The sequence below is a fragment of the Erythrolamprus reginae genome, unplaced genomic scaffold (assembly GCF_031021105.1).
Source record: "Erythrolamprus reginae isolate rEryReg1 unplaced genomic scaffold, rEryReg1.hap1 H_27, whole genome shotgun sequence".
NCBI classification, from domain to species: domain Eukaryota; kingdom Metazoa; phylum Chordata; class Lepidosauria; order Squamata; family Dipsadidae; genus Erythrolamprus; species Erythrolamprus reginae.
This window is the reverse complement of record NW_027248481.1, coordinates 83,131-110,844: the sequence shown is the minus strand read 5'-3', so window position 1 is coordinate 110,844 and position 27,714 is coordinate 83,131. Positions and strand designations below refer to the sequence as shown.

General features: G+C 44.2%; 1 protein-coding gene across 2 annotated transcripts in view; it reads left to right on the top strand.

Annotated features, from left to right (window-relative positions):
- Positions 1 to 27,714, top strand: part of LOC139155530 (calcium/calmodulin-dependent protein kinase type 1-like) — an 89,202-nt gene that overhangs the window by 21,202 nt on the left and 40,286 nt on the right. Inside the window, exons 1-3 of one of the 2 annotated variants that reach the window (XM_070730700.1) lie at positions 434 to 688; positions 2,248 to 2,478; positions 13,420 to 13,551. In XM_070730700.1, the coding sequence (XP_070586801.1) occupies positions 2,393 to 2,478; positions 13,420 to 13,551 (218 nt within the window). In that variant the 5' untranslated portion in view covers positions 434 to 688; positions 2,248 to 2,392. Of the gene's footprint in view, positions 1 to 433; positions 689 to 2,247; positions 2,479 to 13,419; positions 13,552 to 27,714 lie in introns of those variants that run through there. The other variant, XM_070730699.1, reaches the window with a different exon arrangement.

The window sequence follows — 27,714 nt, the reverse complement described above, 5'->3', positions numbered from 1 at the left end:
CAAGGGTGTTAATGTCTGAGATGCCATATGGGTGTCAAAAACAGATGAGCTGTATTCGAGGATGAGTCTGGTGAAAGTTTTGTAAACTCTGGTAAATAGTGAGAGATTGCCAGAGCAGAAGCTACGTAAGATTAGATTAACAACCCTTGAGGCCTTCTTGGCGATGTTGTTGCAGTGGGCTTTGGCACTTAAGTCTTTCGTTATTAGTTGTGGAAATGCTAGTTGTGGAGACATGGAACCTCATCCTTAAACAGTGTGTGTGTGTGTGTTTGTGTGTGTGTGTGTGTGTGTGTGTGTGAGAGAGAGAGAGAGAGAGAGAGAGAGAGAGAGAGAGAGAGAGAGAGAGAGAAAGAATCTGACCCCAAGAGACCATGTGTAAGGCACAGGAAGGTGCTGTATTTTCGGTGTATGCCGGCACTACAGCTGTTTCCATGGAGACAGCTGTAGTGTTACCAAACAGGATAAAGTCAGAGCAATATGCTGAAGGGTGCAGAAGAGATAAAGAGGAATTGGGGAAAGGAAGGAGAAGGAAAAGACCCAAGAGCTACAGTTCCTCCTGACCCTTTCGCGAAAGGTCAGGGCGGTGGAAGCGTAAGGTCTATGTGGGGGTCTTTGGGGGCTGCAACCGCTCACAGAAGACTTTCCAGCCAGAGGAACTTTCAGCCACTTGGCAAAACTACAAACCGAGGTTTGTGCACTGTGCTGTTTTTAAGCTAAGCCTTTTTCAGCCAAGACAGTTACCACAAAGGCTGATGTGGCTTAAAATCTGTTCACTAAAGAGGAAATTCTTGCTTCACGTTTTGTTTTATTTATTTGTCAGTCAAGTATAGGATAATAGTTTATAAAAACATAACATAGAAAGTAACTATTAAAGAAAACAGTAGGACAGGGACAGGCACAATGGTGCTTTTATGCACGCTCCTTACAGACCTCTTAGAAAAGGGGAGAGGTCAACTGTAGACCATCTAAGGTTGAAGATTTTGAGGTTTGGGGAAGAAACCAGAGTCAGGTAGTGAATTCCAGGTGTTGATTACTCTATTGCTGAAGTTGTATTTTCTGCAGTCGAGTTTGGAGCGGTTTAAATTTAGTTTGAATTTATTATGCACTTGTATGTTGTTGTAGTTGAAGGTAAAGTAGTCGTTAACAGGAAGGACATTTTGGTATATGATTTTGTGAACTATGGTTAGATCAGTTTGGAGGAGACGTGGAGTAAGGTATTTTGTTGCGGGAGGAGGAGGGAAGGACTCTTCTTGTGAAATATTTCTGGACACTCTCAATTGTATTAATATCTGATATGCAATGTGGGTTCCATACAGGTGTGCTGTATTCTAGAATTGGTCTGACAAATGTTTTGTAAGCTCTGGTTAGCAGTTCGATGTTACCAAAGAAGAAGCTACGTAAAATTAGATTGACAATTTATGCTTTTTTGGCAATGTTGTTACAGTGGGATATAAGACCTAGGTCATTGGATATGAATACAGTGTTTCCTCGATTTTCGCGGGGGATGCATTCCAAGACCGCCCACGAAAGTCGAATTTCCGCGAAGTAGAGATGCGGAAGTAAATACACTATTTTTGGCTACGAACAATGTCACAAGCCTTCCCTTAACACTTTAAACCCCTAAATTACAATTTCCCATTCCCTTAGCAACCATTTAGATTATTACTCACCATGTTTATTTATTAAAGTTTATTTTTTTAAAAAAATATTAAAGGCGGATGAAAGTTTGGCGATGACATATGACATCATCGGGCAGGAAAAACCGTGGTATAGGGGGGAAAACCGCGAAGTATTTTTTAATTAATATTTTTGAAAAACCGTGGTATAGGCTTTTCGCGAAGTTCGAGGGAACACTGCACTCCAAGGTCTTTGACAGAGTGAGGGTCGTCTACAAGTTATTTCCTCCAAGTATATATTTAGTGTTCTGATTCTTTTTACCAATGTGTAACACAGCATTTACTAGTTGAGATTTGAAGTTGCCAGTTGTTAGACCATTCTGCTACATGATGAAGGTCCTTTTGAAGAGAGCCATGTTAGTTTATGGTAGCTAAACAAACAAACAAGCAAGCACAAGATTGACTGGGAACACCTTTTCCAAATTCTGTTAAAAGGCAGAAAGTTTTCAGGAGCCGTAGCAAACTTCATCGGAAGCGGTGCTCCATATGCATGGGGAAAACCCAGCTCAATATGCAGTTTGTTCACCGACCTTATGTTGCCACCCAATTCTTTTCTTCTGCTTAATTTCAGGGTGAAGCCTTCCGATGCCTTTGTTCTGATGCCATCTGCCTGTACTCGGCGAGCTATACCTTGAATTTAACTACATTCAGCCTGTTTCCTCCGCTTCGAGCCAGCTGAGAATCGAAGAATCCAGCTTGTAGCCCAGGAGGGAACCATGCCTCTGGAAGACGATGAGCTCACCTGGAAAAAACAAGCGGAAGACATCCGGGAAATCTACGAATTTCGGGAGGTGCTGGGCACGTGAGTTCTTTCATCTCTCTAGGGCAGTCTGGGTAGAAGCCGTTGCACGAACAACGGGGAGATTTTCGTGCGATCCAGTCAAGAGTCCCAGAATTTGAACCTCAGTCGTTTCATCTAAAAATCTCCTCCTGGATTTCCTGCCAGAGCCTTCTTCATTTCAGCAACCTTAGACTAATTTAGAGGTGGCCATGATGGGAATAGAATTGTTGTTACATTAGGAGAGGTAATCTTCATAAATCTTTTCCTAATTACTTGTGAGCTTGTTTATTCAAACCAGGTCATCTAAAATAGCAGTCCTTCTTGGCTGTTTGAAGTTCTCATTGATGGAGAGGGTCATTTACAGGTGATTGTCTTCCTGGGAACTCTGAACTACACCCAGCAGAAGTAAATAGAAGTAAATATTACTAGGGCTACCGTGGGAGTTCTCTTGCAATAAGGCTGTTGTTAATTGCTGTCTTGAATTCAGCCAGCTGGCTTTGATCCATGATTTGAAAACCATTAAAAAAAAAAAAATCCAACCAGAAGCAGATTGGTTAATTCAAATCAATTGAATTTGTAAAATCTATAGAAGTGAGAAGAGGTGAGTAGTGTAGAACCTTTTGAACTAATTGCTGAAAGTTGCACAGAAGGTTCTTTCCAAGCTGCTTTCAGGAAGTGGCAAACAGAGGACGGGTTCAGGGGCGTGGCCTGTCAGCCATCACTGCCGATTTGGCGAGTAGGGGCAAATTCCCGCCACTGGTATGGACGAACCGTTCCCAATTAGCAGAAAACCACCACCGGCCTAGATAAAGCTCTGAGTCCTCAGAGAGGGGCGGCATATAAATCTAATAAATTATTATTATTATTATTATTATTATTATTATTATTATTATTATTATTAAAGATACAGTTGAGATGCTGGATTTTAAGCAATTTGGCAAATGTAACCTAAGCAATAGTGCCTTGCTGCAGTAGCAGGTTTGTTTGTCTGTCCGTCCGTCCGTCCGTCCGTCCGTCCATCCATCCATCCATCCATCCATCCATCCATCCATCCATCCATCCATCCATCCATCCATCTATCTATCTATCTATCTATCTATCTATCTATTTATTAAATTTGCAGCCGTCACGGTCCAATATGGTGTCCTGATAGCAAAAATGGAGCTGCCCATGCAGTTCCAGCTGACCGGTGGGCAGGCGCGCATATTGTCATAAGATTTGGCTTCTGCGCATGCGCCAGGAACCAAATCTTGTGTGAGGATGCACGCATGAGTGAGATTTCGGTGCATGCGCGGAAGCAAAAATAATTGGCGAAAATCACCGAAACCTCTTGCGTGTGCAACTTCTCACACACGATTTGGCTTCTGGTGCATGTACAGAAGCCGAATCTCACGCTGACACGCCCGTATCCACTTGCGAGACACATGCGCGTGTGCGCCAGTCACCAGGAGCGTTCCGGTAGCACTGGCAAAGAGGAACCCCCGCCTGCCTTAACTGCCATTATTTCCATTAATCTGGCTAAAACTCCACTTTGGAGTTTGGAGGCTAACCAATGTTATTGTCCAAATAAAAGAGACTAAATCAGTGATGGCGAACCTTTTTCCCTCGGGTGCCGATAGGAGCGTGCACGTATGCTATTGCGCATGCACGAGTGCCCAAACCTATAATTCAATTCCAAGGGAAGAGCCTTCTCGGTGGTGGCCCTGGTCCTCTGGAATCAACTCCCCCTGGAGAATAGAACCACCCTCATCCTCCTCATCTTTTGTAAGTTACTGAAGACCCACCTATGTTGCCAGGCATGGGGAAATTGAGATACCCCCAGTATAGTATGACTGTGTTGTATTATTATTATTATTATTATTATTATTATTATTATTATTATTATTATTATTAATTAGATTTGTATGCCGCCCCTCTCTGCAGACTCGGGGCAGCTCACAGCAATAATAAAAATAATATACAGTAACAAATCTAATATTTAAAAATATCTAAGAACCTCTTATTTAAAAGCAAACATACACACAAACATACTATGCATAAACTGTATAGGCCCGGGGGAGATGTCTCAATTCCCCCATGCCTGACAACAGAGGTGGGTTTTAGTGACGGGTTTTTTAGATGTTTTTTAAATATTGGATTTGTCACTTTTTTAATTATTATTGTGAGCCACCCTGAGTCTTCAGAGGGGGGCGGCACACAAATCTAATACATTATTATTATTAATTATTATTTCCCCATCCCACCTGGAGGCCCTCTGGAGGCTGGAAACGGCCTGTTTCCTAACTTCTAGTGGGCCCCAGGCTCCAAAGGCTTCCCTGGAGCTGAGGGAGAGTAAAAATTCCCTTCCCCATTCCCCCAGAGGCTCTTTGGAAGCCAAAAAGTAGCTGGCCATGGCACACATGCACATTGGAGCTGAGCTAGGGCAATGGGTCACGTGCCAGCAGATATGTCTCCGCGTGCCACCTGTGGCATCGGTGCCATAGATTCGACATCACTGGACTAAACCGTCACTTAATCATCTTTACCTAATAGCAGACATCTCCAATAACACAAAATTTCTGTTGCTAAGTGAGACACTTGTTAAGGGGATTTTTGCCCCATTTTATGCTGTTTCTTGCCACAGCTAAGTGAATCAGTGCAGTTCTTCTTCTTGTTATTATTTATTAGATTTGTATGCCGCCCCTCTTCGGAGACTCGGAGCGGCTTACAACAACAATATCTTTGGGACCGCCTCCTGCCGCACGAATCCCAGCGACCGGTTAGGTCCCACAGAGTCGGCCTTCTTCGGGTCCCGTCGACCAAACAATGCCGTCTGACGGGACCCAGGGGAAGAGCCTTCTCTGTGGGGGCCCCGACCCTCTGGAACCAGCTCCCCCCTGAGATTAGGATTGCCCCCACCCTCCCTGCCTTTCGTAAACTCCTTAAGACCCACCTCTGCCGTCAGGCATGGGGGAACTAAAACATCTCCCCCTTGCCCATGTTGTTTTGCCATTTGATTGATTGACTTTGTGCCTGTTTTTAATATATATTGGGACTGTTTTATGAATTTATTAATGTACTGTTTTTTATTATTGTTGTGAGCCGCCCCGAGTTTGCGGAGAGGGGCGGCATATAAATCCAATAAATCTAATCTAACAATACATAGTACAAATCTAATGGTTAAATTTTACCATGGTTGTTAAGTGAAGCAGGCTTTCCCATTGATTTTACTTGTCAACAGGTAAGAGTTTGTTTGTATGTTTGTTTATTTGTTCGATTTGTAGGCCGCTCTTATTTATTTATTTATTTATTTTATTATTTAGACTTGTATGCCGCCCCTCTCCGAAGACTCGGGGCGGCTCACAACAAAATAGAACAAATCATAAATAATCAGAAAACTTTAAAATTCTTCTTCTGAGACTCAGAATGACTTACAACATATTAATACATAACAATGGAAGAAATCGAAATTGGATAAAACATCACTATAAAACCCCTTTTATAGTGGTAGGTTGCAAAATAAGTGTAAATAAATAAAATAAATACATACATAAATAAAAGGGGGCGACATGACCCCAAGATGGACTGCAACCGTCATAAATATGAACCAATTGCCAAGCATCCAAATTTTGATCATGTGATCACAGGGATGCTTCAAAGGTGGTGAAGAATGAAAATTGGTCCCAAGTCACTTTTTCCAGGGATGTCGTAACTTCAAACGGTCACTGAATTAACTGTTGTAAGTCGGGGACTATCTGTATTTCTTTCTAAATTCATGACTGCAAAATAGCTTTAGAAGAGCAAAAACTACTTGCCCTGTTCTGCAGGAAAAATACTATCCCTAAACACGCAGCTTTCAGAAGTCACTTTAGAATATTTTTTTATGTTAGAAAGTTTAAGTCACAGATGTCTGTGGATGCTGGAGGTTTTCATATGTTTCCAGTGGGTGGTTATCTAGGCCTGTGATGGTGAACCTATGGCACGCGTGCTACAGGTGGCACATGGAGCCATATCGGAGGGCACATGAGGCTCCAACGTGCATGCACGCGCTAGCCAGCTGATTGTCGGCATTGGGGAAGGCCATTATTCCCCCCGGTGGCTCTGGAGTGCAAAAAACTGCCCAACCGGCAAACCGGAAGTTCAGAAAAATGGACTTCCGGTTTGCCCATTGGGGTGTTATTTGCACTCCGGAGTCTTCAGGGCAGCTTTTTGAAGCCCGTGGAGTGCGAAAAACACCCCAACGGGCAAACCGGAAGTCTGTTTTTCCGAACTTCCGGTTTGGCCATTTTTTTCACCATCCCAGGCTTCAGTGAGGCCTGTACACATGTGCAGGGATGGAGGAATTGTGCGCTTGCACAGGGGCAGCGTGGGGGGCAGGGCGTATGCGGGGGAGGGGAGGGAAAGGATGTGAGCACATACACACATCCTAACACATGCACACACACCCTTTTGGCACACAAACTAAAAAAGGTTCGCCATCACTGTTCTAGGCCAGCAGTTCCCAAATTGTGTTTATTTTATTTTATTTTATTATTTTATTTTATTATTTTATTATTATTATTATTTATTTATTCATTCATTCATTCATTCATTCATTCATATGACTTCTATGCCGCCCAATCCCGAAAAACTCAGGGCGGCTTACAACATAATATAATACAATACAAAAAGATACAGCAATAAAAAAAAGTTGAATATAATCTCCAAAAAACTAACCCCGATAAAACCCATTTATACAAAAGCCAGTCAAATCTTATGCGTGCACACCATTCATAAAATAAAATTTGGCCATGAAAGATGGACAATTGTGGACCCTCTGGTTCCACAAAAGCATGTTAGTCTGTGAAAAAGCTTAAAAATAAAATTTAAAGCCAATTTTAAAATAAAACGACCCAAAAACAACTATCATGTACCAAAATAAAAGTTGGTGGTTATATCTAAAATGTTTCCTCTTTATTTTTAAATTTACTGCATTGTGCAAAATGTTCGGACAGTAGGAGTAGATGAAAGACGTTGTGGGTTCTTAATAATAATGCTTAATAAAAATCAGGGATAGAGTTTAGGGTTCACTAAGGAAAAGTGTCTTCTAAAGGATGCCCAGTTTTCCAGCCCCCAAAATTGGGAACTGCTGGTCCAGGTCTTCATGGAATGGAGAAGGTTGGCAAATTGGCCGCGAAGTAAAATGGCCGCTCTACAAGAATACACAGCTCCTTGTTTCCTTATGTTAAATTGCCCCACACGCTATATCTGAAATTAGTGCCAGGACTGGTTTGACAGCAGGTGAATATGAGTTCTGGTGACTCATGGCCTCAAATATTAACATAGGATTTATTAATATTGACGGGAGGTGTGGGCTGCAACTTAAGTATGTGTACAGTCTTATCACGTGCTGCTATTTTGAGGAAGAGGATTCACTCCAGGTGACTAGTTATTTTTAAGCTGTTGGCACTCGGTGTGAAAAAGAGACAGCAAGGCTGTAAATTCAGATTAGCCGGCTGCCATTTTGAAATGGACTTTTCTTCGAAGGAAGCGAAATGCGATCCTTTATGGGTAGAATTAGAGAACAAACAAATATGGCTCCATCATTAAAAACCCAAAGTCTATCTTTTCTTTTCCTGTTGCTCTTTCTTTTCCTGTTGCTCTTCTCTTCCCTATTCACAAATGCTGTTCCCAATAAAGGTGTGGGCAACATAAGCATCATTTTCCAGAAGAATCAGTAACAGGCCATTTTTCTCTGACATTGAGTTGTCATAGATCAGAGGTGGGGAACGATGGCTCCTTTATGACTTGTGGACTTCCACTCCCAGAATTCTTGAGCCAGCATAGAGTTGAAATTCATAGGTCATAAAAGGACCATCGCTCCCCACCCCTGACATAGAGCAGGGTAGGCAAAGTTGGCTCTTCTATGATTTGTGGACTTCAACTCCCAGAATTCCTGAGTCAGTCATGCTAGCTCAGGAATTCTGGGAGTTGAAGTCCACATTTCATAGAAGAGCCAACTTTGCCTACCCCGTCATAGAGTCTTCTTAAATATGATGGCCATTTTGAACCTCTATCTTCTCATCCTGCATCCAAAGGCTCACAAAAACTCATGCCATAATAAGGAATATTTTAATGTTTCAAGGTTTTTGGGTGTCTTTCAGGTGGGGGTTCCAACGTACCACTGCTTCAGGTGCTGATGTGCATGCAGCCCCAGATGACCAGTGCGCGCACACATCGTAGTGAGATATAGCTTCTGTGCATGCACAGGAAGCAAATCTCGTGAGAAGACGCGTAAACGCATGAGATTTCGGTGATTTTTTTTTTTTGCTTTCGCGCATGCGCGTAACTAAAAAAATCACAGAAAATCCCCAAAATCTCTCGTCCTCTCGTGAGATTTTGCTTCACATGCACAGAAGCCAAATATCGCTCCGATGTGCCCACAGGCCACCTGGAACTGTGAACATAGTTCCATTTCTGCTACCGGAATGGTGTTTCCTGCCCTGTTCCAGTAGGAACCCAATACTGGTGTCTTTGTTAAGTATTCAGGAAGCGTGGCACAGTGGTTAGAATGCAACACTGCAGTTCGATTCTCGCCGGCTCAAGGTTGATTCATCCTTCCCTCTTTCCGAGGTCGATAAAATGAGGAGTCAAATGGTTGGGGCCATATACTGACGCTGCAAACTGCTTAGGGAGCGCTGTAAAAGCACTGTGAGCCTAAGTGCTATTGCTATATCACTGATGCAGGGCACAACTACTTGTTTATTCTAGTCCAACATTTCCTGAGCTTCCCTATGTGTATCATTCACTCCTTCACTCGAAATAGAATACCTTACGAGAGTAGACTTTCAATCCTGGGCCTAGAAAGCCTAGAACTAAGACGCCTTAAACAAGATCTAAATATTGCCCACAAGATCATATGCTGCAACGTCTTGCCTGTCGGCGACTACTTCAGCTTCAACCACAACAACATAAGAGCACACAACAGATTTAAACTTAATATTAACCGCTCCAAACTTGACTGTAAAAAATATGACTTCAGTAACCAAGTTGTCGAAGCGTGGAACTCATTACCGGACTCCATAGTGTCATCCCCAAACCCCCAACACTTTACCCTTAGATTATCTACAGTTGACCTATCCAGATTCCTAAGAGGTCAGTAAGGAGCGAGTACAAGTGCACTAGAGTGCCTTCCATCCCCTGTCCTATTGCTCTCCTATATCTCCTATACCTTTCTTCTATTCCTATATCTCTTCTTCTATTCTTTCATTGATATGTTCTATTACTATATCTTCTTTTCTATTATTTCTTAGATATATTTTACTATGAATATCTCCTCTATAACCTTCATCATGTATTTTACTATGTGTATATAGATATATACCCACTAAAACCCTCATTGTGTATTGGACAAAATAAATAAATAAATAAATCATATCTTTATGGTAGTTTAAAGAGTATTAATGCGCATTTAGGGTAATGCATATAACGACTACAGGTAGGAAAATGAAATGGGAGCTGTTTTGTTTATTACTCAGCCAATCTGGAATGAATGGAAGCTGTACACTAGGTGGACTAAGTCAAGCATTCCTCTCCATGTTTCCTAATGGCTGGGAGAGAAAAAGTAGGGCGCATCCCATCCATTAGCTTTTGCCAGCCTTTGTTTTTAGCAGTGCAGCTTGTTTTACGTATAAAAAGCATTAGAGTAGCCCCCTGTGGATCAGATCAAAAGCTTATCTAATCCATCATCCTGTTTCCTACAGTGGCCGGCCAAGTCCCTCTGAGAAACCCACCAGCTGTTTGACAGGTCGTGTCATTTTGTTCCCCAGCATGTGAGGCCTGTTTGGCAGCCTGTCGGAGATACTATATCAGGTCACCATCATAACCAGTTCCTGTTCATTTCCTTATCCACCACAATTTTCCCCAGGCCATAAACAGCAGCTGGCAAGTTGAATTCATCTGGTGGGGCTAAATGGGGATGGCTGATATATCAGAGTGTAAATATTGGTGGAGGTGGAGATAGGGGTGCAGCGGGCCTTACCTTCTGTGGTTCTTCAATTAGCTGTTTTTTTACCCATGTCTGTTCTTCTTCACTGTTTGCAGGTTTCAAATCTGGGGTTTAAATAGGGGTCATTTCCCTGCTTTCCGTTTTTTTAAAATTTAAATTAAATGTATAAAAATACAAGTGAAATGAAAAGGAAAATAATGGGGAAAGTGGGAGGGAGAAGTATGGCATAAAGTAGGGAGGGAGGGAGGGAGAGAGGAAAGAAGGAGGAAGGGAGGGAAGGAGGGCAGGAAGGGAGGGAGGGAGGAAGGAAGGAAAAAGAAAAAGGGAAAAGAAAGAAAGAAAGAGAGGGAAAGAGGAAGGAAGGAAGTAAGAATGTAGGAAAGAGAGAGGAAGGAAGGAGAGAGAAAGAAAGAAAAGAAAGAAGGAAAGAAAGTAAGAGAGAGAAAGAGGAAGGAAGGAAGGAAGGAAGAATGTAGGAAAGAGAGAGGAAGGAAGGAGAGAGAGAGAGAGAAAGAAAGAAAAGAAAGAAGGAAAGGAAAGTAAGAAAGAAAGAGAGGGAAAGGGGAAGGAAGGAAGGAAGGAAAGAAGGAAGGAAGGAAGAATGTAGGAAAGAGAGAGGAAGTAAGGAGAGAAAGAAAGAAAAGAAAGAAAGAAAGAGAGAGAAAGAGGAAGGAAGGAAGGACGGATGTAGGAAAGAGAGAGGAAGGAGAGAGAGAGAGAAAAGAAAGAAGGAAAGAAAGAAAGAAAGAAAGAAAGAAAGAAAGAAAGAAAGAAAGAAAGAAAAAGCATTTACTTCTGGCTTTTTTCATTGCAGTAAAATAAAATAATAACATGACAGTATCAATTTTTTACTTTTGCATTCTTAATAATGTACCAACCATTTCTATAACAACAAACCAGTCTAATCAGCAAATCTCATTTTTCTTTCACTCCCTCTCAAGCACAAAATCTATAAGCTGTTCCCCAATAGAAACTGAGTTGGATCTATTCGTTTTCTCTTTTCCCTACCTCCTTGTTAGCACGCCACCAGATCCTGATTTGATTGCAATCGTAACAGAGGAGGAGATCCATTTAGCTTGCTTACTGCATGTTTATTCTGAACAAAGCCCAGACTAGTCTTTCGGGGGGGGGGGGGGGGGGCTGTTTCCCAAAAAACGAGGGTGCATGCTGGAATTGTACATCTCTGTTTACACAAGGGGATACCAGCACACCTGGTTTGAGGTCCAGGTATTTCTCCATCCAAGTGGCAAGAATTGCTCCTGTTCCACTTCTAATTGAGAAGGTGGGATCTTCATTCTATGGGTGTTTTTCTCCTCTTAGTTTGCAGATTCAGGGAGATCTTGTTAGTTCTGAGGTTGAGGCAGATCGAATCTCTGGTGGTGCCATAATCAACTTTGCCTGCCAGGTTGATAAGCTCAGATCCTGCCCTTCCTGGCACATCTCTCTCCTTCCTGCCCAATGCCATCTCTCACATGTTCTCCTATAAATAGCTGAGATTCTGCAGGTTGCTGTGGTGACAGCGGCTGGGTGAGAGATCCAGCCGGGTGTAAGGGGGGAAGGGGTTGATGCTGAGAAGAGGGCAGAGCAAAGAGTGAGGTCACTTGCTTTGACCCCCCTCCACCCCCCATACACACCTCTCTCACTTTTCTCCCTTCCCTTTGCTTTGCTGGGCTCATGATGTCGTCCCGAGTCTTCGGAGAGGGGCGGCATACAAATCTAATTCATAATAATAATAATAATTTGCTTCCTGGACTTCAAATGTTAGAGTAGGGTTTCGTAGAAGCTAGCCCACCCAGATAGCCAAAGCAGCTAACCTGCCTGCCTCAGACCAGGAACCTTTGTCTTGAAGATAATTGAAGACACATACTGCAGAGTTTCTTAGGAAAATACAGTGGTACCTCTACTTAGGAACTTAATTCATTCTCTGACCAGGTTCTTAAGTAGAAAAGGTTTGTAAGAAGAAGGCATTTTTCCCATAGGAATCAATGTAAAGTCAAATAATGTGTGCGATTAGATAAACCAAAGGGAGGGTGGAGGCCCTGTTTCCTCCCAGGAGATTCCTAGAGAGGCCCCACAAAGGTTTCTCCCTGCCCTTTCCGGCCCTGTTTCCTCCCAGGAGATTCCTAGAGAGGCTCCACACAGGGTTCTCCCCCCCTTGTCTGGCCCTGTTTCCTCCCAGGAGATTCCTAGAGAGGCCCCATGGAGGCTTCTCCCTGCCTTTTCCGGCTACAGTTTCAGAGGCTCAGGTTTGTAAGTGGAAAATGGTTCTTGAGAAAAGGCAAAATAATAATAATAATAATAATAATAATAATAATAATAATAATAATAATAACAACAACAACAACAACAACAACAAATTATTAGATTTGTATGCCGCCCCTCTCCGAAGACTCGGGTGGTTCACAACAATGACTCACAACAACAAAAAATCTTAAACACCCAGTTCTTATCTAGAAAGGTTCGTAAGTAGAGGCATTCTTAGGTAGAGGTGCCACTGTATTTACTTCTTTCATAGCAAACCTACACTAACTATTTACACTGTAGCTATCTCTCTAGCAGTTACTATACAAAGTACTCACAATTCTCTACTATTCTCAGTTACAATATTCAGTTACAATTCTTCACCCACCACAGGCCACATTAATTCACGAGCCACTGTAAACCATACAAAGCTGCAATACTGTACCTTCAAACCAAGCCACAAGCCACACCTATGCAAAGGTGCATTATGTATATATACTTTTGTCAGCCAATCAGATCACATTACCATCTGCATATTCACTGTGACTAAGCGGTTTTACATTGTTGGAAGTCATTACAATTCTTCTCCCTGCAATTTGGAATATTGCATCAAGTAGGCCCCGATCCTGGCATTAAACGTTTTACATCCGTTGGCAGGCACTCTGCAGTGGGCCGATTGGAATGTCTTCTGGTCAGGGAGATAATCTGCCTAATGTCTCACTTTCCTCCTTTCCCCACCCACCTTGTTTTCCCAGAGGTGCCTTCTCGGAGGTGGTGCTGGCGGAAGAGAAATCGACTCAGAAATTGGTGGCCATCAAATGCATCGCCAAGAAGGTGCTCGAAGGAAAAGAGACCAGCATTGAAAACGAAATTGTCGTGCTGCACAAGTGCGTGGTAACCTCTTCCTTCTTCTTTTCCTTTTTCAGACTCTTTATCAGTCTGGCTCAGAAAAAAATAGATGCTGGAATCCAGATCTTTTCCGAACTGGGACCAATGTACAGGGGGTGGACAAAAAAATGGAAACACCTTGATGATGATGATAAGGATGATAAGGATGATGATGATAATAATAATAATAACAATTATTATCATCATCATCATCATCAAGGTGTTTCCATTTTTTTGTCCACCCCCTGTACATTGGTCCCAGTTCGGAAAAGATCTGGATTCCAGCATCTATTTTTTTCTGAGCCAGATAATAATAATAATAATAATAATAATAATAATAATAATAATAATAATAATAATAATAATAATAATAATAATAATAACAACAACAACAACTATTATTATTATTATTATTATTATTATTATTATTATTAATTAGATTTGTATGCCGCCCCTCTCCGAGGACTCAGAGCGGCTCACAAATCCAGATTTGGAATCCAGATTTGTGAAGCTCCCTTTGAACAGTTTTTGTGGAAACTGGGTTCTGTATGTGTCTATTGAGCTCTGCAGTGATTTTAGGAGCTGCGGTCTTGCGATCCGCTCTAACAATTCGCTTTAGAGTCCGACAATCTCTCTCAGACAACTTCGACTTTCAACCAGACCTGTGCTTGGCTGAGGACGTTTTCCCTTCTCTTTCAAAAGCAGTCATTATTTTGGAGACATTACCTCTTGAAACGCCAAACATTCGGGCGCTTTCTGTTAGGCTAGCACCTGCCATCCGAGCACCAACAATTTGGCCTCTTTGAAAGCCTGAGAGGTCTGCCATTTCTAGAAGGTTATAACCAATTTCCTTAAATTTCTGTTTAAAAAAAGGTAGTTTAAAAAAACATATCAAATAACAGAATTTAAAAAACCATTAAAATATGTCAAGTTTTGATTGATTTGAACATGCTCAAACATTATGATGCCAAAAAGTCAAGTGTTTCCATTTTTTTGTCTACCCCCTGTAGTTGCTTTGGAAAGTTCAGAAGCAAAACAAACCAGGAGCAACTAACCTCTAGGCCAGGGGTGTCAAAATTAAGGCCCGGGGGCCAGATCCAACCCATATTGTGCTTAGATCTGGCCCACAGGGCCAGCTCGGAAACAGCAAAGGACTGGCCCATCAACACAAACAGAGCTTGGCTGTGGCGGCCTCCTGCAGCGTTCTGCCAGGGAAATTGGAGCTTGGGAAGGCTGCGTGCGGATCTCCCCCAGGTCAAATGCCAGTTTTCGCTGGCAGAGGGCCGTCGCAGCTGAAAATGAAGCCCTTTTGCTAGCTGAGGGTTGAAGGATGTTGAACTGGCCATGTCCTTGGACACACCCAGTTCCCTTTCCCCCCCACAGGTCAAACGCAACCCTGATGCGGCCTTCAATGAAATTGAATTTGACACTCCTGTTCTATTATGAGCCTTTTTTAAAAATGAGCCTTGGTGGCGCAGTGGTTAGAGTGCAGTACTGCAAGCTGCTTCTGCTGACTGCTGGCTGTAGTTCACCAGTTCAAACTTCACAGGATCAAGGTTGACTCAGCCTTCCATCCTTCCGATGTGGGTAAAACGAGGAGCCAGATTGTTGGGGGGGCAATAGGCTGACTCTGTAAACCGCTTAGAGAGGGCGGTAAAGCACTGTGAAGCGGTGTACAAGTCTAAGTGCTATTGCTATTGCATCTGTCCAAGATTTGCTTCCTGACACATCACGAGGGATTCGGATTAGGGACGTTGTCCCTTGCTTGTTGCTTCTTTGTCGAGTTGCAAAACGTGCAGGAGAATGTCACACGTTTCTGCTGTAACACTTTTTTTATTGTATAAATGAGCAGCAGAGCAAAGGAGAAACCCTGGTACAGATAGTCCTCGACTTACAACCACAATGGAGCCCCACCTTTCTCTTGGTAAGCAACACATAGGCTAACTGAGTTTGGTCTCACTTTGCGACTTTTCTTGCCACAGTTGTTAATCACCGCAATGGTTAAGTTAGTAACCTGATATGTAACCCAAATCTGGCTTCCCATTGCTTGGGAGAACGTTGCAAACCGTGATCAAATGAACCCAGGACACTACAACCACCATATATATGAGTTTAATTGCCAAACATCTGGATTGTGGTGCGGCATACAAATCTAATAAATAATAATAATAACAACAACATGCGGTAGGGAAAGCAAGTAGGATGCTTGGCTGCATAGCTAGAGGTATAACAAGCAGGAAGAGGGTGTGTAACTATAGCCCCTTCACGGCCTGTGGACTTATCACAAAAGGGCTTTTTCCTGATCTTTCTTCTTCTTCTTCTCTTTGAAAATATTTTGCTTCTCATCCAAGAAGCTTCTTCAGTTATAATTTTAGTTTCCATTAATCTTGATAGCCATTAGCTAAAACATTTGAGATTGGGAAAATTGCCTTACCCAAATGGTAGAGATTTAGATTTCCTTGGTGAGGTGATTTTCCTTCCTTCCTTCCTTCCCTACCTCCTTCCCTTCCTTCCTTCCTCCTTCCCTCCCTCTTTCCCTCCTTCTCTTCCTTCCCTCCTTCCTCCTCCCTGCCTCTGTCCTTCCTTCCTTCCCTCCCTCCCTCTTTCCCTTCCTTCTCTCCTTTTTTCCTTCCTTCCTTCCCTTCCTCCTTCACTTCCTTCTCTCCTTTTTTCCTTCCTTCCTTCCCTTCCTCCCTCCTTCACTTCCTTGCTTCCCTCCTCCCTCCCTCCTTCCCTTGCTTCCCTCTTTCCCTCTTTCCTTCCTTCCTTCTATACTTCTTCCCTTTCTTCCCTTCCATCCTTCTTCCCTCCCTCTTTCCCTTCCTTCCTTCCTCCTTCCCTCCCTCTTTCCCTCCGTCCCTCTTTCTCTTCCTTCCTCCTTCCCTCCCTCTGTCCTTCCTTTCCTCCCTTCCTCCCACTTTCCCTTCCTTCTCTCCTTCCTTCCCTCCTCCCTCCCTCCTTCCCTTCCTTCCCTCTTTCCTTTTTTCCTTCCTTCCTCCCTCCTTCCCTCCCTCCTTCTCTCTTTCCTTCCTTCCTTCCTTCCTTCCTTCTAGCCTTCTTCCCTTTCTTCCCTCCTTCCTTCCTTCGTTCCTCCCTCCCTTCTCTTTGCAGTGTCCTTGTCCAAGGAAGTCTAGTTTGAAGTGGGACATTTAGAATTGGGTCGAGGAGCGATAGGTCCTCGATATGATTCAGTTTCCATTCGCAGTTGCCTCAAAGCAAGCACATCAGTGGCCTCCTGCACCAGCCAAGATGTCCTTTTTTTAGTTACCCTATCTGATGTGGAATATCAGCTTTTCTGAAAATAGTCCAGGTTGGCACCACACCGTGTTTTCTTGTGACCAGAACAAGCCGTGTGACTCTGACCGTCCATTGCTCATGCTTCACTAGGGCAAACTATCTGAGTGCTCTGGCATGACCCCCTTTGCTGGCTATTCGGCTGTAATTGTCACATTCTCTGCCTGTGACGAAGTGGGAGCTCTTCTCAGCGTTCCCAAGACCTACTCGTGAGTTTTCAAGTGATCGGTTCTCCTTGCTTACCATCAAGTATCACCAAACAGAGAGCTGTTCCACTGGTTGCATCACTTTCGTTGTCAGAAAGTTCCTCCTTATTTCCAGGTTGAATCTCTCCTTGGTCAGTTTCCATCCATTATTTCTTATCTGGCCTTCTGGTGCCTTGAAAAACAGCCTGAACCCCCTCCTCCCTCTGGCAGCCCCCTCAAGTACTGGGACACTGCTATCATGCCTCCCCTGATCCTTCTCTTCACCAGACTATCCATACCCGGTTCCTGCAACTCTTTGTATGCTATAGTTTCCAGTTCCCTAATCATCCTGGTTGCTCTCTACTTTCTATAGAGCAGTGGTTCTCAACCTGGGGGTCGGAACCCCTTGGGGGGTCGAATGACTGTTTCACAGGGATTGCCTAAGTCCAAGACAAATTTCGCCCTTGGCTTATAAAATTTATGCATGGTATGTCTGTATGTATGATTGGTGTCTTAAATTAGGGTTTTTTAAATTAACTTAAATATTAGATTTGTTTATATTGTCCTATTGTTGTTGTTAGCCACCCCAGTCTACGGCATACAAATGAAATAAATAAATAATGAATGAATGAATGAACGAACGAACAAACAAACAAACAAACAAACAAACAAATAAATGGTGTTAGGAACTAAATCTTCTATTATGGCGCCTTGGAACGTATTTTTACAATCCAGCCAATCAGCCATTTACAGTGGAGGGTGTCCCTCTTACCTTCCTGCCAATCAGCTTAAAGCTCTGTTGGGAGAATTGACGCTAGACTTATGGTTGGGGGTCACCACAACATGAGGAACTGTGTTAAGGGGTCGTGACATTAGAAAGGTTGAAAAATACTGCTCTAGAGTTTCAATGTCTTTTTTGTAGTGTGGTGATCAAAACTGGATGCAGTACTCTAGCTATGGCCTAATTAAAGCTTCATAGTGTGACCTCAGTACCTCCCTTGTCCTTGTAATGCAGTGATTTTCAACCTTTTTTGAGTCGTGGCACATTTTTTACATTTACAAAATCCTGGGGCACACCACCAGCCAAAATTACACAAAATGACACTCTAACGCAGTACATATTATACATATAGTTAATAATATACTGTAGTTTCTAAATGTATTTATACTCACTTAGTGTGAAACCTGGGCCTGTTTCAATGAACACAAAAGGGATATTTATTTATTTACTTACTTACTTACTTACTTACTTACTTACTTACTTACTTACTTACCTACTTACTTACTTATTTACTTATTTATTTACTTATTAACTTATTTCCTTATTTACGTATTTATTTATTAGATTTGTATGTCGCCCCTCTCCGCAGACTCGGGGCGGCTAACAACAGTAAAAAGACAACGTAAACAAATCTAATATTTAAAAAATCTAAAAACCCCAATTTAAGAGATCAGTCATACATACAGTCATACCATACATAAATTTTATAAGCCATGGGGAAGGAAATATTTCATTCTCCACTTGCACTGCTTCGGAGAGTCCAACATGGGTTAATCTTCAGCCTAGCTGGAAGGGACTGAGTTAAAAATTAGCATAATTTACTGGTCCAACCCCCATGCTGCCCTTTCCGGGTCAGTCTAAAAAACTCAGTCATAGTGTAGGGACACATGAGTTTTTCCTCCTAGGACTCTTAGAGTCTAGGGGTAGTTTTAATTGTTTTTATTTGCTGTTAATTGTATATTTATCTGTATTAACTGTTAGATAATAAATATACTAACTGTACTTAATGAATTTTTCTCCTTTCTATTTCTATTCCAGAATTATGGAGCAGCACACCTTGTGTGATTGGGCCCCTGCTCTGTGGAGTAGGGCCCCAAATTCGTCTCTCCCAGTTCGGAGCCTATTCCCTGCGTGGGTACAGCTCCCAAGACTGGATGTTACCGGTGATGAAGGTCCCTGGCCTGCGCGGCCATACCGTTCCTTGCAGCAGGAGGAGATTCAAATCTCCCGCCACAGAACGACACCGGCAGAGGTCCCCGGCCTGCGCGGCCATACCTCAGGGCGAAGCGTTCTCTCCTTTACTATGCTGGGCCAGAGCGAGCAATTTGAAATTCCCGCCCAGAAACGCCGCCCGGGATCGGATTTAAACCGATTATTCCCCTTTGCCGCCTGAGTCGGCTACATAAGGGAGGGGCCATTACAAGATGGCGCGGCACACAGGGAGCCGCCATTTTGAAGCAACCGACTTCCGGCCTAGGTCCTAGAGGGGCAGGAAGAGACCGGATTTCCTGTTACACAGGAAAAAGAATAGCGGTGGCCATTTTTTCGCTCGGTAATACTGGTTATAACAAAAGAAAAGGCTCTTTCCTCCATTTTCACGTTGCGGAGGCTTGAAATTAACTCCCCAATGGCTGATCTTCCACAGCAGGGGACAGCAGAGCCCTCAGCCACAAAGGCCAAGGAGAAGACACACTCCTCAAAGGCAAAATCAAAAACCTCTCAGTCATCATCGGGATTAAGAGAGGCCGAGCGTCGAATTAAAGCATTGGAGGAGCAACTAGAGGCTCAGAAGCAATGCAATGCCACTGCCTCATCAGTGCCAGGTCAGAGTGGGGGTATGATAACTGGAACTCCAACAAGACTCCCAGAGGGAAGTGGTTTGGCAACAGACAGGGACTGGTCTCCAGATAGGTTCGGGGGCCCATCCCAGGTGGCAGATCCCATAAGACCTGAGATTGCCAGGCCATCCTCTGTCTCTCCTGCATGGCACATGCCGCCCCCACCATTGCCTACTGCCACATTCACCCCAACAGCTGCGGGGCTCAGATCATCTCCAGATACCTGGCAACGCCTGCCACCAGCCTTGCAGGATATGATCGCTTCAGCATATTCGCATGGCATAGTAACGGGAGTGCAACAAGCAAATGCACCTCCTGCCTCTCCAAATCCTCCCCCTCCTCATTCCCTACAAAGGAATATTTGGGCAGCACCGGCTCCCCAATCCCCTGCTCATGACTCCTTCCTAGAAGATCCTGCATTCAGAGGGCAGGGCTCAGAGCCAGATGATGGCCTATCTGAGGATGAGGGAGCACCCCCGGAACCACCAACATATACAGGTCTCTTTAGACCCGCTATCTTTCGTGTACTGCTTAATAAAGCAAAGATGACTGTGGCTTTGGGCACCCCTGAAAAGGCCACAGATTCTGCATCAGCCCCTCCTCCAGCCTCGAGGGTGCTCACGGAGATCCAGAGGGATGCTGACCTTATACCAGCCCCTAAACTCTTTTTGGACAATGTACAGAGGCCTTGGCAATATCCAGCAGCTGCTCTAGGCCCAACAGCTTCTGAGCGTAAATTTTACGCATTTGAGCCAGAATTGGAAAAGTTACTTGAATTTCCAACGGTAGATGCTCCGATTGCAGCTCTAGTATCTAACGCATTAGTCCCTTCCGAGGTGGCAGATGGCCTAAAACCGGAAGATCGGAAGGCAGAGGCAATTAATAAAAAAGCTCACCAGATGTCGGCATGGGCCCTCAAAGCGGCTTCGGCAGCCTCATTCTTTAACAGAGCTTCGGTCCTTTGGCTCCAAGAAATGCTCTCGAAGCTGGGACCTGAGGAGGGTCGCTTAAGACAGGACCTTAACAAGTTGCTAGCCGCGGCAGAATTCTCGGCGGATGCCACTCTGTCTGCATCTCGTTTCTCCTCACGAGCCCTAGCAGCAAACCAGTCATCCCGACGCTTACTCTGGCTCTGGACTTGGCAAGCTGACGCCAAGTCCAAAGGACGTCTAGCCTCGGCCCCATTTGATGGGTCAAGATTGTTTGGAGAATCTCTTGACAAAGTCCTTGTGGAAGACAAGGACAAGAAGAAAGTCATGCCTAGAACTTACAGAAGGCAGGAAAGACGCACTGCTCCATACTTTAGGTGCCAGCCCTTTCGAGCCGAATCTTCCCCCTCTGCACCCCAGGCTGGAAGATCATATACCCAGGGGTCCTACTCCCAACTGTCCTACAGAGGGGACAGGGGTGGCTTTGGAGATAGGAACAGGCAGTTCCAACAATCAAGGAGGACCTATAGAGGTTCCAACAGGGGAGGCTTTAGAAGGAACAAATGACTCGACCAAGTCAGTTCCCATAGGGGGGCGGCTGCAGCACTTCACCGCCTCCTGGGCATCTATGTCCACCGACACTTGGGCCATAAATACCATAACTCAAGGACTCACCCTAGAGTTTACCCTGAATCCTCCAAACAGATTTCTGGAGTGTCCGGTTCTCTCCAACAATCACAAGCGCAACCTCCTTTACCAAGAAATTCATCATCTTTTTCAAATCAAGGCCATCGAGAAGGTTCCTCCACACCAGGAGAAGCAGGGGTACTATTCCATAGTGTTTATAGTACCCAAAGCCTCAGGGGGTTGCCGCCTCATCCTCAACCTGAAGCAGTTGAACCTATACATAAAATACCGCAGGTTCAAGATGCACTCTCTAAGGACCATACTATCCGCAATACGTCAACAGGACTGGCTGACGTCAATAGACCTCAAAGAGGCATACCTCCATGTCCCAGTGCATCCAGATTCCAGGAAATACCTCCGGTTTTGTTTCGAAAACCACCATTTCCAGTACAAGGCCATGCCTTTTGGCCTATCGTCAGCTCCCAGGACCTTTACAAAGTTATTGGACATCCTCACCGCGGAGCTACGGACACGCCCGCTACGACTGATGGCGTATCTGGACGATATTATCATACTGTCCAGCAGCTACAGTCGGGCACAACGCGACCTGTCGGAGACTATAGAGACCCTGGCAGAGGCGGGGTTCTCAATCAACTACCAAAAGAGTCATCTCATACCGACCAGGTACTTACCCCACCTAGGTACCTACATAGACACCACGGAAGGCAAGGTCTTCCTATCATCAGACCGCCAGGTCAAGGTCACGTCGCTGATCACAGAAGTGCAACGCAACCGTACAGTAACGTTGGCTTTTCTGTCCCAGCTGTTGGGAGTTCTCATCTCCTGCATAGACATTGTTCCCTGGGCCAGACTACATGCCAGACCACTGCAATGGTTTCTCATTCCTTTTCAACAGAACCGGACCAGCCACTCTTCCAGGTTGGTGACAATCTCACCAGAAGTACACAGATCGCTCCCATGGTGGAAGTCGTCAGCGCTACATCAAGGGTCGCCGTTCCTACTACAACAAGAGGTGACGATAACTACGGACGCGAGCCTCTCAGGTTGGGGAGCTCACTCCGAGGTAGGGATGGCCCAAGGATTATGGAGTCCAGAGGAACTCGCATGCACCAACATCAATTACTTGGAACTCAGAGCGGTCCACCTGGCTCTACGACACTTCACGGGCCTGGTGAGGGGCCGAAATGTACTGATACTTACAGACAATGTGGCAACCAGGGCACACATCAACCATCAGGGCGGCACGAAATCAGGTCGCCTGATGAGAGAATCCCAGTCCCTGTTCAGGTGGGCAGAGCAACACCTCGCATCTCTGCGAGCAGAGCACATATCCGGCACCTCCAACATACAGGCGGATTGGCTCAGTCGGACCACTATCGACCCGACAGAGTGGAGCCTGAGTTCGGATCTTTTCCAGGACATTGTGCGCAGATTTGGGACTCCAGCAGTGGACCTATTCACCACCTGCCACAACAGCCACCTACCGAGGTTCTTCTCGAGGTTCCCCTCACCAGGAGCGGAACAAATCAATGCTCTAGCCTGCCCGTGGCCGAGGGAGCTGCTGTATGCATTCCCTCCCGTCTGCCTAATACCGAGGGTAATACACAAACTATTACAAGAACAAGCAGAAATTCTCCTGGTAGCTCCTCATTGGCCCAGACGCCCTTGGTTTGCGGACCTAGTGGACCTTTCAATTTCTCCCCCTTGGCGCATTCCACATCACAAGGTGGTACTGACACAGGGGTCAGTTTGCCACCCAGACCCCCAGTGGTGGAGTCTTGCCGTGTGGCACTTGAGGGGGAGAGATTAAGGAGGGAACGGGTTCCGGATAAAGTGATATCCACCATGCAAGCAGCACGCCGTCCTTCCACAACACGAATTTACCAAGCTACATGGAAGGCTTACTGTTCCTTCTGCAGAGCTCGTAATCAGGAGCCGCAGTCACCATCAGTGATCCAGATTCTGGAGTTTCTACAAGCCGGCCTGGATAAAGGACTGGCCCCAAATACACTTCGCAGACAGACGGCAGCTATTGCCACAATACTTAAGATGGATTTTGCTACTCCAATCTCCCAGCACCCATGGATTCGGGACTTCATTAAAGGAGCAGCAAACATTAGACCCCCTACTATACACCGTTTCCCCACATGGGATCTACCACTAGTGTTACAGGCCCTCACGGAGCCTCCCTTTGAACCTTTGAGGGAGATACCGCTACGTCTGTTATCACTAAAGACGGCCTTCCTCACTGCAATCACATCGGCAAGAAGGGTCTCCGAACTCTCAGCCTTATCAGTACGACCTGACTTATGCATCTTCCACACCAACAGGGTGGTCCTCCGACCAGATCCTGCATTCCTACCTAAGGTGAACACGGTTTTTCACAGATCTCAGGACATTGTTCTCCCAGACTTTTGTGCCCAGGGGTCTCATCCACTGGAACTAAGATGGCACAAATTGGATGTTAGACGGGCCATAAAACTTTATATTAGACGGACTAATACCTTTAGAAAAACGGAGGCCCTATTTGTTTCATATTTTCCAGCATCTATGGGGTGTAAAGTCTCACCCAAGACAATTAGTTGCTGGATTCGTTCCTGCATCATCACGGCATACAAGTCAAGGTCTACGCCGATACCGAAGGGCATCACAGCACACTCAACTAGGAGTGCGGCCACCTCAGCGGCATGGACGACACAGGCCCCAATTGACGATATTTGCCGGGCAGCAACTTGGGCCACACCTAATACATTCGTAAAACATTACAGATTGGACACTTTCGCTTCTGCTGAAGCAGCCTTCGGACGCAGAGTACTGCAGAGAGTTTGCACCGATACTGCGCCCCTGGTCCAGCCTTTCCCCCCCTAATAAGTTAAGCTTGGGTATATCCCATGTTGGACTCTCCGAAGCAGTGCAAGTGGAGAAGAACCGTTGCACTTACCTGAACGGTCTTCTCGCTGCACTGCAAGGAGAGTCCAAACCCACCCGGCGGTTTAGGCCCAGGGTCTCAGGGTTGTCATAGTTTGAGTTGCTTTCAAGTTAGTTAATCAATAAAGTTCCTTGTTTGACTATCACTATGACTTCGTTTTATTGTAAGACTGACCCGGAAAGGGCAGCATGGGGGTTGGACCAGTAAATTATGCTAATTTTTAACTCAGTCCCTTCCAGCTAGGCTGAAGATTAACCCATGTTGGACTCTCCTTGCAGTGCAGCGAGAAGACCGTTCAGGTAAGTGCAACGGTTCATTCCCCCATGCCTGACAACAGAGGTGGGTTTTTACGAAAGGCAAGGAGGGTGGGGGCAACTCTGATATCTGGGGGGAGTTGGTTCCATAGGGTCGCCACAGAGAAGGCCCTTCCCCTGGGTCCCGCCAAACGACATTGTTTAATCGACGGGACCCGGAGAAGGCCAACTCTGTGGGACCTAACTGGTTGCTGGGATTCGTGCGACAAAAGGCAGCCCCGGAGATATTCTGGTCCGATGCCATGAAGGGCTCTATAGGTCATAACTAACACTTTGAATTGTGACCGGAAACCGATCGGCAACCAATGCAGACTGCGGAGTGTTGGAGTAACATGGGCATATTTAGGGAAGCCCATGATTGCTCTCGCAGCTGCATTCTTGATATCCTATCAGGAAAGGTAGTTTGGGGACCCATGTTTAATTTCCCCACGGCACACCTGACCATGTCTCACGGCACACTAGTGCGCTGCGGCACCCTGGTTGAAAAACACCACTCTAATGTATCCCTCTATTAATGCAGTTTAGGATTGCATTGGCTTTTATTGGCTGCCGCTACACACTGATGGCTCATGTTTACCTGGCTGTCTACTAAGACTCCAAGATCCCTCTCGCAGCTGAAACAAACAAGTTGAAAAGTTCATTTAAGAGGAAAGAGCTATGCAAAGTCTCTGGGATGAATGATTTATTGCTGAAGTAGTTTATTTAAAAAAAACATGAAAGAAAACATTAGCTAACATGATAAAGGCAACAGGGAGGTGAAAGCACACTTGTTCGGTATCTTATCTCCTGCCTCCAGGTAACAAATATTAGTTTTAGTCCAAGGATTTGGGCATTCAGTTAACTCTGTATTTACTTTATCGTTGCTTTTTTCTTCTTTTTGCTGTCTTTCTTTAAAATGGCACCGGACCGGATTATCTCACGGACCGCCTTCTGCTGCACGAATCCCAGCGACCAGTTAGGTCAAACAGAGTGGGTCTTCTCCGGGTCCCGTCAACTAAACAATGTCGCTTGGCGGGACCCAGGGGAAGAGCCTTCTCTGTGGCGGCCCCGGCCCTCTGGAACCAACTCCCCCCCAGAGATTAGAATTGCTCCCACCCTCCCTGCCTTTCGTAAGCTCTTTAAAACCCACCTCTGCCGCCAGGCATGGGGGAACTAAGATACTCTTTCCCCCTAGGCCTTTACAATTTTATGCATGGTATGTCTGTATGTATGTTTGGTTTTACAATAAGGGTTTTTAACTGTTTTAATATTGGATTGTCATATGCTGTTTTACTACTGTTGTTAGCCACCCCGAGTCTACGGAGAGGGGTGGCATACAAATCCAATAAAATCAAAATCAAATCAAAATCAATCAAAATATCCAGACAAAGCTACTACCAAATTCTCACAGTTCTATGGATTTTATTCTTTTTAAATACTTTAGTTTGGGCACTATTTTCTTTTAAAATAATTGCATCAGTACTTTGTGTAGTGTGGACTGGTGAAATCTTGTCAAAGCTTTTCAAGACTCTAATTATCTTTAGTTAAAATCTCCCTGCTTGCTTGCTTTATCTACTTTTGTTGCTTCCTGCTAATCATGGTACTGATTTTTCCTCTCTCCTGAATTGCACATTGAATAACTTCTCCGAAATGTCCTTTTAGAATAGAATAGAATAGAATAGAATTTTATTGGCCAAGTGTGATTGGACACACAAGGAACTTGTCTTGGTGCATATGCTCTCAGCATACATAAAATAAAATATACATTTGTCAAGAATCATGTGGTACAACACTTAGTGATTGTCACAGGGGTCAAATAAGCAATGAAGAAGCAATATTAATAAAAATCTTAGGATATAAGCAACAAGTTACAGTCATACAGTCAACATGGGAGGAAATGGGTGAAAGGAATGATGAGAAAAACTAGTAGAATAGAAGTGCAGATTTAGTAGAAAGTCTGACAGTGTTGAGGGAATTATTTGTTTAGTAGAGTGATGGCGTTTGGAAAAAAATGTTCTTGTGTCTAGTTGTCTTGGTGTGCAGTGCTCTGTAGCGACGTTTTGAGGGTAGGAGTTGAAAGAGTTTGTGTCCAGGATGTGAGGGGTCAGTAAATATTTTCCCCACCCTCTTTTTGACTCGTGCAGTATACAGGTCCTCAATGGAAGGCAGGTTGGCAGCAATTGCTTTTTCTGCAGTTCTGATTGTCCTCTGAAGTCTGTGTCGGTCCTGTTGGGTTGCAGCACCAAACCAGACAGTTATAGAGGTGCAGATGACAGACTCAATGATTCCTCTGTAGAACAGTATCAGCAGCTCCTTGGGCAGTTTGAGCTTCCTGAGCTGGCGCAGAAGGAACTTTCTTTGTTGTGCTTTTTTGACGATGTTTTTGATGTTAGGTGACCATTTTAGATCTTGAGACATGATAGAACCTAGAAATTTGAAGGTCTCTATTGTTGATACTGTGTTGTCTAGTATTGTGAGAGGTGGAAGGGTGGAAGGGTTTCTCTTAAAGTCTACCACCATTTCTACGGTTTTGAGTGTGTTCAGTTCTAGATTGTTCTGGTCACACCACAAGGATAGTTGTTCAACTTCCCGTCTGTATGCGGATTCATCATTGCCTTGAATGAGACATTGTCTCTTTTGGAGAAATGTTACTTTCACTATTACAGCAGTGGTAGTAGAAGCTTTCAATAACTGCTTTCCACCCCACTATCATCTCTTTTTCTCATATAAAAATGACTATTGTAGTACAGTATGAGCCTAAGGACTTGGTGAAGGACTACAAGGCTGTTTTTTTAGCAGTGAAAATAATTTTTAGGATCTACATTTGCACATTTCATAAATTTCCTTGAGGCCAGTCATATACAGACAATCCTTGACTTACAACTGTGGTGGTGGTGGTATAAAATTTTCTTTATTTTTCTCCAACATACAATAAAAAACAACGTATGCAATAAAAAAACACAGAGTCAATGCCTGCAGTAATGATACATAATATTTCTTTGTTACATTAAACATTCAAAAAGAAAGTCTAAATATCTTAAAATAAACTTTTTACTAAAGTGATTTGTTCTCCTCTGCTAAATTACTTAAAGTTAACTACTCATCAAACATATATATCCTCTACAAATAACAATATTATAAAATCTGTTCCCTTATCTTCCTTTTTCTATCTATATTAAAACATAGATATCTTTACTCAATATCCAATTTCATCCTTTCACCTCTGTGTTAAATCCTTATCCATTGCTGCCACCATCATCCAGGT